General features: G+C 41.6%; 1 protein-coding gene across 3 annotated transcripts in view; it reads right to left on the bottom strand.

The window, feature by feature from the left end:
- Positions 1-14,623, bottom strand: part of PCGF5 (polycomb group ring finger 5) — a 60,665-nt gene that overhangs the window by 25,603 nt on the left and 20,439 nt on the right. For 2 of the 3 annotated variants that reach the window (XM_080598203.1, XM_080598204.1), the window contains exons 1-2: positions 9,357-9,505; positions 8,582-8,891 (exon numbers count right to left, since the gene is read on the bottom strand). In XM_080598203.1, the coding sequence (XP_080454329.1) occupies positions 8,582-8,693 (112 nt within the window). In that variant the 5' untranslated portion in view covers positions 8,694-8,891; positions 9,357-9,505. Of the gene's footprint in view, positions 1-8,581; positions 8,892-9,356; positions 9,506-14,623 lie in introns of those variants that run through there. The other variant, XM_080598205.1, reaches the window with a different exon arrangement.

Below are 14,623 nucleotides of genomic sequence, written 5' to 3'. Positions count from 1 at the left end.
ATTACACTTCAGCTGACTCTGGTAATACACACACATATTAAACCTTTGTGTAGGTGTTTTTGTTTGTCTGTTCGTTTTTTGTTTGTTTGTCAGTGTTTTAAACCCTCAAACTGGTTTAAAACACTGACTGAAGGACATCAGCTTCATAGATTTGGTTGCAATTGCAATGAACTTTCCCCTTTAAGTCCGACAGGCAGACTTCAGAGCTCTGACTAGCTCTTGGCACTCTCCCCAAGCTAAATGGCTCTAGCAGTGCTGGATGCATGACAAATTGCTGATGATCTGGTAAAATGAGTTCAGAAAGCCCAGAAGTCCTGCCAAACAAGTCCAGTAAGTGAGGCACAGTGCTGTCCTCTACACATAGGGACCCCAGAACAGAGCTGGTAACTGTGATGTTATGAGAGCACAGTTCAAGCCTCAGGACACAAGTACGTTTTTTCTTAAACTAGAGGTGTGAGGTATTTAGCACTGGCATACAGACACAAGAACCTGTAATCACAGAACTCTTCTTATATCACAGAATTTTTATAATTTGTTACGTTACTGCACCTAATTGATTTTTGCACATGCATTTCCTAACACTTCCCCAGGGTAAAAAATCTAGTGAATATCAGTGAGCCTGTGTTCTGTACCTACAAGACTTTTTCACTTTTCTATATTGTTTTTGTAACTAATGTTCAAAAACAAAACACAAAACACCTTGCTACTACACTATTTTCATATGAAGATTCCCTTAGACTTTAAGTGGTCAATACACTTACATGTAGAATACATGCAAAATACTAACAATTTCATCACCCACATAGAAGTATCCATGCCAGTCCAACAGAGCACTTAAGGACATGTTTAAATTAAAGCACAAGTCCCAATAATTTTTAGACCATACATTCTATACGAAGAAATTTGTATAAAATCTTTGTTACCATGACTGAGAGGAACAGATGTTGAGGAACAAATAGAAGCCCTACAAGAGTCCTCACCTGAATTACTTGCAAACAGCCAACACCACCATTTGAATGTTTATAATGTACAGAGACAGATTTTCATTAGCTGGCCAAACAACATTATTCAATACCCTCTAAAAATGTTCCTGCTTATCTTCAAACACTAATTACTGTACCTTTACTTTTTAGATACCATGAATAGTCCTGAAGATTACCCCCCCACAAATGGCTCAAGAACATGCCACGTCATTTGAATAGAAAAAAACAACAGTCAGTATGGCTGATTAATATGAAATTTTGATACACTGTTCATGAGAAAGCTAGGGTGAAGTGAGCTTTTCTTTCTGAAACAGGCAGTCCAAGTACTGAGTAATTTATTTATCGTGCTCTTCTTGAGCAAAGAAAAACAAGCTAACCAAGAAAAGGTCCTACTCTGAACACAATAGGCAAATCAAAAGAGAAGACAATGTGAAACAAAACCATGACGGAGAAGGCTCTTTAATTTATACTATACTATACTATGTACTATAATCCCTGTTTAAAAAAAAAAAAAAAGTAAAGGAAACAAGACTGTATGGAGACATTTACTTTTTGCAAGATTTTTTATCGAAGATAGTCTAGAAAAGGAGACATTGCTATGAATGACAGTAATTCGGTGAGGAAAATTAGATCTTTCCCATTCATTAACAAAGGAAGTGCTTTCTTCCTCATAACAAAAAAAAAAATCAGGACATTTTGGGGGGGGGGCACAACTCTTCTGTGCAATTGAGGTAAAGAACACCAAAGCAATTAAATGTAGAGATATTAGGACTAAGTGATATAAATCAAATGTCTAAAGAAAATTAATTTATTAAGCCTGAAATCAAAGATAGCATAAGTTTGAAACAAAAGTTGTAGAACAAGCTCTTCCTAGACAACTTGAATGAGAATCTAAATAACCATATTGTGCCCAAGCTTCACAGGAATCTGTGAAACACGCTGCTGTCAACCAAACTCTTAAAGTGCAGCATCTGGTATCTCATAATCTTGGTATCTACACCATGCTAAAGATGGAGATGATACTCTACCTTTGTCAGGAGAAACCGTACCAATTACTGGCACATGATGACAACACTGATGAGAACTACAAGGTTAAGAATTGCTTGTTATCTTGGAAATGCCATTAATTGGAGATTCTCAATTTAAAAATATGTGGGGAAAAAAAAAAGCTGAGAAGCAAGTATGATGATAAAATCATTAAGTCTAACATAGTCACAAATAATGGCCATATGGAAATTCAGCTGAAAGTTGCTGCGGTAAGTAACATAAGAGTTTAGGTTTATCATAGACCTTATCTGACTTGCCTTTACAAAACTGAGCTTAGGGATAAATCTGTTTCAGTGAAGAACAGCAAGTGAAATGGAATTCCTCTTGTGTTAACTCTTACAATAAAGGGATTGGTCTTTAAATTTTTTTTTGTAAGCCTCCTTTTTGGTAGGATCAGCAGTGTCTCTATGTTCTCAGTTTTTCTTACCTGATGCCAATTTTCAATAACTGATAAAGAACAAAAAATTTGGAAAAAATGTTACAAACACTGTTGGCATTAGTCAATATTGATTTTGGAACTGATAGGCCCTAAGTCTATCTTATTTGGAAAATGTATTGAAATAGAAACTCTAAAAAGCATATCACAAAAAGTTTTTCAAAACGATTACCATTGGCTTGGTATCAATACAATAGTGGTTTCATTTTTATTTTTTTTTCCTGTAATCAATTAGGGCTAGCCTCCTTCAGAAAACATTTCCCTGTGTTTCAACAAAGGTATGTCTGAAATTCTTTGAGAATTTAATTCCCTCTGCTTGCTCTTGGGATCTTGGCTCCATTCATGATAGAGACGTTCTTGAAGTCTGTGATGAGATGACAGTGATGAGATGACAGTGATTCTTTGAAAAGGACACATTGATCTGACTTATAAACATATTTTACACATGGCTTTGCTAGGCTTTGTGTTTATTTTCCAAACTAACAGAACCTGGATGAGCCATGAGCCATGGATGACTTCCATTTACACCCAGAAGAAATTTGAAATCATTATTGTTCTGAAGAACTCTATGTCACAGGATGATAGGTAACTAATGCATTTACTTAAAGTCAGGTGATTGACTCCCTAAACCTCCCAAACACTGAACACTGCTAACGATAAAGCCTACTAAAATCCAAATTAACATAACTTAAAGAGCTATTTATAAGGTAAACTGATCTATGGAAAAGAACTGAATTCCTCAGTCTGAATATATTTATGTGCTCTCTTTATACCTTTTTTTCAGGGAAGGTGGCAGCCTTGAAAGCCATGGGGGTTCAAGAAAGAGACTAATGATTAATGAAGAACTCAATCTTCAGTGTAAGTAGGTCTCGGAGCAGAATACATACAGACAAAACATGATAAAGAACTATGAATCGTAAGCCAGTCCTGTATGGATCTATTCCCTATGCCAACAAAGATAAAGATCTGGACCAAGTCTTTGTACAGCCAACACAAAGCATGAGGTCATCTTATATGAGGAAAAAACTTGAAATTGTAAATCAATACTGTAGCAATCAAAAACAACTTTTGTTTTTTCCCTCACATAAAGTTATGCTGCTATGCTGACTTGCCTGACAAAAGCTAAATGTGATTTACTGATAGCAATGTAGTCAAAAATACACATAAATTCTAGTACTCAAGAATAATGAACTGATATGCGATACTCTTAGTAGGAGGAAGATAATCAACCAGTATTTTTAGATATGATAGGTATAATCTTCCTCTTCTCAATATGATACACTGAACATTTTTCAAAGCCTGTCACTTTGAAGTTTCAGAGAACGCAATGAAGTCTGAGCATTGGGTGAAAAGGGTAGGGAAAAAAGGCAATCCTTAAACAAAATTAAATTACAAATATATTTAATTTACCACTTCAGGGAAAAAAAAAATCTTGAATACTTCTGGTACAGATTAACAAAAGGTGAACAGTTCGTAGAATTTTGAGGTATGTGCTGCACATGCCAGTGAAATGAGGACATGTATTTCCTGGTTGTACTATGACACATCAGATGAGCCATAATAAAACGTAAGATGATTTACTACAATTGATAAAAGTGTTTGTGTGACATATGCTAATTGGCTGGCAACCATAGCATACTACACAATGCTGCTTTTTCCAATACAGAAATATCTGGTTCACGCATTCTTTTAGATCTTTGTACTTAGCTGAAATTTACAGATACAAGTGTCAGGACTGTGCTGTATGCCGTCTTACACAAACACGAAAGTACATATCTTGCGCATCTCTAGATACATATTGTTTGATGAGAAGAGGATATTTTTTAAAATGCTGATTGCCAAGGTACCAAAATAAAATTTAAAACTGCATTTTTCTTCAAAATATTCTACAAGAGAAAGTTTAATTAGTTAGTTGTGGGATAAATTTTTTGTCAGAACTCATCCTTTGAATTCTTCTAAGGATCTCCTCTCCCAAAATTAATCACTCCTTCAGGCAGGGAGTAAAGGAGAAGAACAGGATATGCACAGCTAGAGCATACAGCAAGATCTGAAAAACACTCAAGTTGCAAGATTACTGATTTTATATTGAAAATTTTATCTCTGGTTGCTTTCCTGAAGGAAGGGTATTTCTAAAGTTCCTAGACTGCACTGGTTGACACTTTCTTAATGCAGATGCTAGAGGAGCCAGGTAGAAGTAATGCATCACTTCATCTGCTCTTCACGAATAGTGAAAAACTGGTGATGAATACAGCCACAGGTGACAGTTTGCCTCACGGTGACAACAAGATGACTGAATTCAGGATTTTGAGGAAGGCTTCAAAGTTGAAAAACAGAGTTAAGATTCTTAACTTCAGGAGACGTTTCAGAGCTTCAGCGTCTTTAAGACGCTGCTAGTCAGAATTCCCAAGGAGGCAGTCATTACAAAGAGAGGCACCCAGGAGGGCTGGCTGTTTTTTAAATAAAATTTGTTTAGACATCAAGAGCTAACCACCCCATTGGACAGGGAATTATTGTCAGAACTGCCTAGTGCACAAGAGCTGCTTGGTGCACAAACTTCATAATTAGTACACAAAAAGAAAACATATAAGAAGTGGAAACAACAACGGGAAACCAAAGGATATAAAATCATTCTTTGGGTACTTAGGGACAAAATTAAGAAGGCCAAAACCCAGCCAGAGCTAAAACTAATGAAGGACTTAAGGGGTTTCTACAAGTAGTCTAGTAGCTGTATGAAGTTCAGAGAAAATGCGGGTCAGTTAATGAATGAGGGAGACAACTCAGGAATAGATCTGAAAGGTTTTGAGTTCCTCAATGTCTTTTTTGCCTTGGTCTTCATAGCCAAAGGCTGAACTCAGATCTCCACGCATACCATCATAATTTGGGAAGGAGAGGTATGACCAGCACCCAGGGAGCAGCACGTTAAGGCCTACATACAAAAACTGGACATACTCAAAACTACAAGCAAAATAGGATTCGCTAAGCTGAAAGCTTATCACCATAATCATGGTGGTTATGGAAGGTACCTGACTGACTGGAAAAGGGTAGTGTGTTCTGCCCACCTTTAAGAAAGATGAGAAGAATGACTGGGGCAACTATAACTAAATAGCCTCCCCAGAAAGATGGCAGAACATGTCATGTCCCTTGAATCAATTTCCAACCATACGAGGGACGAAAAGGCAATCAAGAATAGTTAACGTAGGTTTACCAAAAGCAAATCAGGGTCAAGGCCAATAGGCGATCTAAATAAGCCTATACTATTTGAATGGCAATGGAGACCAACTCTTCCTAGTAGTGGCAAATGGTATAACAAACAGTAAACGGTCACGAATTGTTGCTTGGTAGGACATTCAGTGCAGCACTGGAAGAGTTCTCCAATTTTCACAACTCAACTATTCAGAGCCATGGCTTGACCCAGTATAGTGCTGGCAACTAAACTGTCTCATGCATGACGTTGGCCTAGACAACCTCCGGAAGTCTCTTCCAACCAGCATCTCTATAATTGTATAAACAGTCTGACATATTTAAGGGCACTAAAGAATGTTCCTGAGGAAAGTTTATTTTCCAATCTTTGTAAGTGCACACTGTGCTAAACAATGAAGTGACTCGGGAGACAGATAATGGGACATACTCACTAGCTCACATCTAGCCTGCTTCAACCAGTAGTTCTTTAAAATCCTTGACAATTATGTAACAAGCTAGAAAAAAATGTCTCAGTACATATGGCAAAATCATCTGGTGAAAGTAGCAAAAAAGAAATGAAGCAGTGAATTTGTAGAATAATGAATTATTCTTGCAGTATTACAAGCGTTTCCTTCCCAAGAAACAGGAAAAAATTATACTACTGATGCCTAAGTTGCATTTAATCTTCCCAGTAAATAGTGGAGTTCAATTGTCTGTCCAGCATTCACAAAAACCTCATCAGAAACATTGTTTATTAAAAAGGCACAGACTTCTAAGAGCAGAAATTCACTACTTAACATGTGGTCAGTGAACCCAGATGTGAATTAACCACTAACTGATTTGGTTACTATTCATCACATTAGTTACTAAGATCACCAGAGAACATCTATGTCAATACAGGCTTGCCATCTTATCCAGACTAATACATTGTATTCCCAATATCCAAAGAGTTTATCCTCCTTCTTAAAGTGTTAGTATCTGCGGATTGTCATCATTTGTGCAACGCTGTTTTGAATTACAGCAATAAACAGTACAAGACAAAGCACCAAAGGACAGTTAAAAGTTGTTATTAATTTGTGATAACTTTTTGGATATAACTGAAGAACCATGACTACACTTCAAAATATATGTATTTTTTTTTCTCAAAGCCAAACTGTAAAAAAAAATTGCCAGAGTATCTTCCTGAATTCTGCAACATACGCAGTTATCACCTTTTCCTCTACAGACGTAAGTCTTCCATATCAACAAGTTTCTTGTTTTTCCTTTCCATCGTTGTAAACTTCATATTTTGGCAAGTAAGCTGCTTTAAAGAAACACCATCTTCTTTCTTGCATTTCTAGTTAATGACCCCAACACATGGCAGCTTTTGTGCAAGAAGACCTGTGCAACTACATGGAAGCTCAGCAAGCTTCACTTGCACTAATTTGGCTGCAGAGCTGGGGACTAGGCAGCAAGAGAACTGACTCGGGGAAGAGTTCAAAATTTACAAGTGAACAAAAGAAACAGATGCTGTTGAGAAAAAATGCTCCTCCTGCCATTATTGTTTTGCAATTGGAATGAAAGTAAACAAACAAAAAAATTATATATAAACAGAAAGATTCCTTAACAACTGTTTTATTTTTTTTAAAGTCTGAGCTGATTTCTGATGCAACTTTTTTGCCTCACTCTAATCTTTTAAAAGTTACTACTGTTCATTAAACTTCAACCATAAAAAGATTAACTAATGCTGAAACTATTCTACTTTCTTTAAAGGGAAAGATAATACAATAATAGCTAATATACTTCTCCCCATTTTATTTCAAGATATTATATGAGTACTTTGCTTAACTTCCTTTGTCCTGCCGTTAAATTCCTTCACCAAATAATTCAAAAGAGAAGAATAATACCACAAAACAATTTATAAGCCTTAGTTGATATTAGACTTAGAAAAAATCAGTTCAAAATTATTTTTCCTCAAAAGGTAATAATAGTAATATAACAATAAACCATATGGCCTCTCTACTATGAACAACATATAGGAATGATAGGTTTTAATTCTTTATGTACTTGATACAGTAATGATCATAACACAAACAGCTTGATATGCATAGTACTATAGTGTAAAAAATAGTAAAGACAATAACAACTACAAGAACAACACTGCACAAAAACAACAGGAAATGCTAAGACAGGGCTTTAAGTGGTATTTACTATAGGTTTAAAAATGGGAAGTCTACCAGAAAACACGTAGTTCCCCTTACTCTTTTTTAGGACGGTTCAATTTTTTTCTTTGGAAATATGCCAAATTCTCAAGAAGGTCTAACTGAATTGTTTTATATTTGGGAATAAACCTAAAAAATTTGTGCACCTAAGTAATTCCACTTATGAAAGTAAGCCACTGAGTCTGATACGAGAATTCATACGTTTAATATCATTCATACAAATATTTTAGAAGCATTAGGAGCATAAGACAACCTGAACAATTTCTTCTGAGTCTGTTTCAAAGAGATCTACTCTCTAAATAAATATTTTATCAACTTCCAAGTATTTCTACTCAATGTGCCATGGAACGCCTTAGAGATGTGAGCTAGTACTGACCAAACTGGTGTATGCATAGCACTCGCTGCCAACAGATACAGCAGCTTAAGTTACAAAGGCAGACCAGCCACATTACCAAAATACCACGCCCAACCTAATGATCTTGCTTCTGATCGGGCCAGGCCACAGCGATCTTGGTGCTGGAGCCAGCACAATCACCACTACTTTAGGAGAAAGGAAAGGGGCATCTTCACTCTGCAGTTTGTTAAGGGGAGCTGGTACGGCCTCGAGATGACCCAAAGGGCAGAGCAGCATCTAGGACAACCCACCAGAAACCGCACAGAGATCAAATCAAGCATCAAATCAAACTTCAAGGAAGCATCACTGATGAAGGAAGGATGTTCTGCAAAGTACTTACAGGTATGGAGGCACTCTGTTACCGTAGTTGGCTTGATGAGATAGCCTTTACAGATGTAACAGGTGATATGGGGATTGAAATCTTTCACCAAGTGCTTCCTCTGAGTAGCCATTCGTGGGGCAGGGAAGGCTGGCGGAGCGCTCTGGGCCAGCGGAGCAAATCCGGGAGGCGTCGACGCCCGCGGTTCACCAGAGCTGCGGCGCTGCTCCGTGCGGCGGGGCTGCTCCGGGCATTTGCTCGCGGCTCGGGCGCTCTCAGGGGGCCATGGCTCATGCCTCGGGCTCCTGCGTCAGGCCGGCCGCTCCCATACCTGTGGCACACGTGGGGAGGGAGAAGCCGTGTGAGCCGGGCACCGCGCTGCCCGCCGCGACTCCCCGGCGGCCGGGCGTCGCCATCGGCTCGGCGGGGCCGCCCGGGTCGCCCTTTACGTAACGGCCCGGCCGAGCTCCCAGCTCCGAGCTCCCAGCTCCGAGCCCGCGGCCGCCCGGGCCGGGCCGCGCTGACAGGTGCACGCCGCCGGCCCGCAGCCCTCGCACCGCCGCTGCCCCGCAGGCCCCGCGGGGAGGGGCCGGGCCCTGCCCTCCGTCCCCTCCTGCCCTCCGCTCCCCTCCGCCCCAGCGCAGCGCCGCGGCCCGGCCCTCCCCCGGGGGCAGCGGAGCCGCCGCCGCCGCCCCGAGCCCCCGCTCTCCCCGCTGCCCGCCCCGTCCCGTCCCGTCCCGTCCCGTCCCGCCGCACCTGCGGCGCCCCCCCGCCGCCTCCCCGACCCCCGCCGTACCTGGCGGAGCCCCGCGGCCTCGGGCGGCCGCCGAGCGAAAGAGAAAGGGAAACGGCGTGCGGCTCCCGCCCCCGCCGAGCCCTCCTCCTTCCCTCCCGCCCTCCTTCCCTCCCTCCCCGCCAGGCTGCCGCGGCCGGTCCCAGGGCGGGCGGGACGGGCGCGCAGGCGCTGCTCCCCGGCCGAGCCCCGCAGCGCCGCTGCGGGGCCGGGCGCCGCCGGCAGCCCCCGGCCGCCGAGCCCAGGGGCAGGGAGAGGGGCAGGGGCAGGGGCAGGGCGGCCGCAGGTAAGCGGAGGAGCAGCGCGACACAACGCAGCCCGCGCCCCGGCGGCTCCCCCCTGCCCCGCTTCGGCCCCGCCGCCGCCGCCGCTTCTGGCCGCGGAAAGGTGCAGCCGAAAGGCAGCGCAGCGCCCCGCCCGGCCCCCTCGGGCTCGCGAGGGGCAGCAGTGAAGGAGTTAGGCCCGCAGCCTGTAAACACCGCTCCATGTGCTGCTTCCCCGCGACTGAGCGGCCGGAGCAGCGCTCGGCACACGTGAGAGCTGCCTCCGGCGTCAAACCCCTCCGCCGCCTGCCCCTCCGGTCACAGAACCGCCGTAATACCGGGAGATTATTCATAACGCTAAGGGGCCCCGTGGTGTTTTTCAACTGCGGTATTTCTAGCAGTTTGTTACGCTTGTTTTAGCAATAATAACAAAAACACAACGAGGCAATTCCCGCGCTGGCTGCAGGAGCCTCGCGTTGCCCGAGACCGTGCTGGGTCTTGGCTTCTCCGCCCTGCGTCTGAAACCCTCAGCTGGCAGCGGCCCTCCCGCCCTGTCAGTCCCCCTTCGTCCTCGGGCACGTGCCACAGGCACCTGCAGCCCGCTCCCGCCACCCGCCCTGCCTCCGCAGCCCTCACCCTCCTCCAGCACATCTCCATCCGCACCAACTCAACCGCCAGGCTCAGCCAGGTACGCCGAGCTATTAGCGTTACAGTTACAGTGCAATGGCGAACGCACGGTAAACCTGACGCACAGTAAGTTGACACAACGTGCATAATTTTTTCCAGATAAAATTCTCATCTCGTATGACATTATTTCTCCACCACATGAACAGGAGCTTAAAAGCTAAAAATCATTCGCAGAAGCATCTGCAGCTTAAGAAAATGTTGTGTTTTGATGGGTTTGCCCATCTATTGTGAACCACTGTTTGCATTATTATACCGTAAAACACTCTGCCCAGTCAAAGGTTAGAGAGTATTTAACTCTAAAAGGAAAAATATTCAACACAGAATATATTTACATGACAGTAAATGCAGGGAAAATGGAAAAAGAGCAAAAAGCAAAAACTGAAAAATACTAATATCTTAAATTGTCTTTTCCTTAGGGATGTAAAAAAAAAAAAAAAGACGACAGCTATTTTTCTTACTAACTTTGGAATTCTTTAGTTTTAGAAATCTGTCATCTTCACAAACTATGCTGTTAGTGTTTTTTTAAAGAACACAAGTTGAACTAAGACACTGAGGGTACGCATACTTGAAAGAGGAACTTGGAGGATGCACTGTCTTGAAAGTTAGCAAGATTGTTTCTAAATTGACATTACTCATTTGAAAACAAAGCTTATGAAGTGTGTTACTAGGAGAGAGAATACAAATTCTTTTTCATATAAACTTTACTTAGCAAAACTGACTAGGTTAGTCAGTCATGTTCTGTCAGTTTCACAGAAGTTGACAATTTCAGAATGAGCGTGGGAGTGGCCGAGCTTGGAGAGTGGACTGAGCACAATAGTGCCTTATTCAACTTCCACACATTTAAAACAAACATCTGCTGATGCTGTCCTGGCTGTTTCACCACGACTGTGGCCAGTAAGACTTTTTAAAAAAATAAACTGGATTCTAAGTTTGAGATTTCAAAACATGGTTTATCGAATCTCCCTACTGGAAAAAAACAAACAAGCAAGATTTTCTAAACAAATTCATCAGCTAGGCTTGTGTTTACACAGTAGTGGATACACAATTTTATATCCAAGCACATTAAAAACAGTTTTACAACATTATTATTATGTGTAGCCCATAAAGTAATAATTGCACAGCAGTCATGATACTTGGAAACATACACCGGGTAGGGATTCCCACAAGCCATACTGATACCCCTCTGTTAACGGGTACCTGTCACATGCCAGGTGAAGGACATATGACACATTCTTGCTTCAGCTCTCTAAAATTTAGGAGCTCAGTCCTGCTGCCACCAAGCTGTATTTATGGGCTGCTGAACACTTTTAACTCTGAAAACCAAAAGAGCTGAGGCACTCAGCACCTTTCAAGACCACAACATAAAGCACAAATGAGAAGCATTGCAAAAGCTCTTATTTCGTTATCTGAGGAAAGCAGCATAACAAAGATCCTTAAATACTTATTCCTACTTTATATCGGGAGGTAGGAAATTATATTAATATATGCTTATGAATTGTCATTTCAAAAGTAGTTAACTCCTAACATTGCATACAATACATATATTTAAAAATACAGGGCCATGTAAATGATGTGAGAATTTTGATCTACTTACTGCAGTTAGAGGGTAACAGAGGTATAGTGTTTGAATCAAACAAAGCGGTCATTTTCATCACGTTAAGAGAGAAAATCAGCAAAACAAACTGAGCTAGTTCTAGTAAATATATATCATATATTAGCTACAGCAAATGCAGTGCTACAGAGTGGGTGATTATAGCCCTCAAGACAGTGATGAAAATACAGCTGCTCTCATTTCCCTATGTTTCTTAAACCTCTGACTTCACTATTGACTGACTTGTACTGTGTCCTCTAACACAGTAATTACTTTTTTTAATCTGTTAATTCCTTCTTTACATACATGAGCTAGTCTAATAAAAAAATAAAGGTTTCTTTCTAAGCATTATCGAAGTAGAGGAGTGGTTTGCTGAAATCCCTGAAGAACTGCTAAACTGTCCAATATAAAAAAAGTAATTCTTTACATTCATACAAATAAAATGTATCTTTTTAAAGAAGAAGCCAGCACACATAAGAACTTGTGAACTCCACATATTTCATTGTTTTTACTCATTAATGCAATTCCGACTTTTTGATGTAATATTGTCTCAAGTAAACTCCAGAGAGAAAATAAACATAGGTCGATACAGCCAGGCTCTGGGTACCATTTGAAATGGGTGACTAATACCAATTCTGCAAGTAAATCCACAAGAGCACAACCTTACATCCCTATAGAGCCACCCTGGAGTCTGTTTCTAGGCAAGTGTCCAATCACCCTCCAGTTACCCTTAGAGTTACCTAAGAATTACTGGGACACATCTGGTCTGGAAAATAATGAAAAAAAAATCCCTAATTTTCTTAATAGACCTTGTAGAGCAATCTGAATGACATCTAGAGGGAAGTCATAGCATTCACTTTCACTGAATATTGAATCTCTACCCATTTGATGGAAACACTATTTTATGATTCTTATATCTTGAAAACTGCACAGAAATGCTCCGGTTGGAAGGGGACTCTTGAGATCAGCTCTGCTCAAGCTGGGTCACCTAGAGACGGTTGTCCAGGGCTGTGTCTGGTCGGGTTCTGGGCATCTCCACAGATGGAGACTCCACAACCTCTGGGCAATTAATTCCAGTGACTGACCACCATCACAGTTAAAAAGTGCTTTCTTGATTTCAGATGGAATTTTGGGTGTTTTAATTTGTGCCCATTACCTCTTACCCTGTCAGTGTACTCACCTAAGCACAGTTTGACTCCCTCATCTTCATTCCCTCCCATCAAGTATTTACAAACATTGTTAAGATTTCACAGAGCCTTCTCTTCTCCAAGTGGAGCAGTCCCAGCGCCATCAGCCTTTCCTCGCATGAAAGATGCTCCAGCCACTCAGTCATCTTTGTGGCACCGTGCTGGACTCACTCCGTATCTTTTTTGTACTTAAGAGCCCAGGACTGGACCCAGCACTCCAGTTGTGGCCTTACAAATGCTGAATAGAGAGGAAGGATCACCTCCCATCACCTGCTGGGAGCTTACTTGAAATTACCACATATTTACTCAGGTATGAATAATAGAACTAATATATTGACATTATTTTGGCTTCAAAGGCAGTTCTTCATTATGGTATACAGCCTTGCATTGTGCCACAACAGTGTTTTTTCTTCTCTTCATACCTAATTGACTTTTGGTGACAAGGTGGAGAGGCCAGTTTGCCTTTGAACCACCTGAGATTGCTCACAGGGAGTGATGCAACAGCAGGACGGACACGAGATGTGCAACCAAGAGGTTTCTGCACATCCCCTTGCCTGTGTGCTCAGTTTCAGAACAGGGGTCTGAGATGGGGTTAGGAACTGTTGGGAACTAAAACACTGGCAGTATCTTTAACCTCTCCTATTTTTTCCTTATGGGACACTGTAGTTTCACTGGGCTTTGGTCTCCTCTACATCACCTTTAGTTTCTTACAGGGTATTGAAAAAATGTTTTGTGGCTTGTGGCTCTGTAGACTGAAGCGAAGTAGGCATTATTTCACAGTTGCCTGTGATTGTGGGGAACCACAGAGAATGACCAAAGCAGTGCTTTATAGTCCCATGTTTCACATAAATTCATAGCAATTCTGTGTAAATACCTGGGACAAGTAAAGGTCAAACACTTTGGTAATGGCTTAAAGAGAACACATAATTTGAAATGACCCAGTTTTAAATCAGCTGCTCTCCATGCACCACAAAGGTCTTGCATCATCAGAATTACTTTTTTGGTCTCTGCTATTGGCCAGTTATTTCACTTCTGCTGCATAGTTTGTCAGTCTTTCTCTGAACTCATGGCAATCAGTCTGTGTTGCCATTGCTGCTGTTGTACAATCTCAAATACTTTTAACTACTTTACCTGTATTGCTATCCGATTATATGCTTCGGCCAGTTCAGTTTCCTTTTACTCTGCTCTCTGCAATACTATCAACTTCTTATTCTGTGACTTTCCAAAGAAAATCTACTCAGGACTTAATGCTTTCTCAAGTCCCCCTGCTACTGCACAACGCGCAAATAAATAAATGGATAAACAGATCAGTGGCAATCAGAGACACGCTGTCAGAAGAACTCAAGCACTGCAACACGCATAGGCCAGCCTGAATATAGCTGCTGTCTGCACCAGCAAGACTATGCCTCCTCCACAGATTTCCAGGATCTGTTGGTCATGTGGAGAATTCTTTATCAGCTCCCTGTACGTATCCTTCCAGGGACAAAGCAGCTCTCTATCAGTATAACTGTATGTTCCAGGTCTTCTAACCAGTTCTCAGCA

The sequence above is a fragment of the Anser brachyrhynchus genome, assembly GCF_964034855.1.
Source record: "Anser brachyrhynchus genome assembly, chromosome: 6".
Classification (NCBI taxonomy): domain Eukaryota; kingdom Metazoa; phylum Chordata; class Aves; order Anseriformes; family Anatidae; genus Anser; species Anser brachyrhynchus.
The sequence above is the reverse complement of the archived record's forward strand: the minus strand, read 5'-3'. Positions and strand labels throughout refer to the sequence as shown.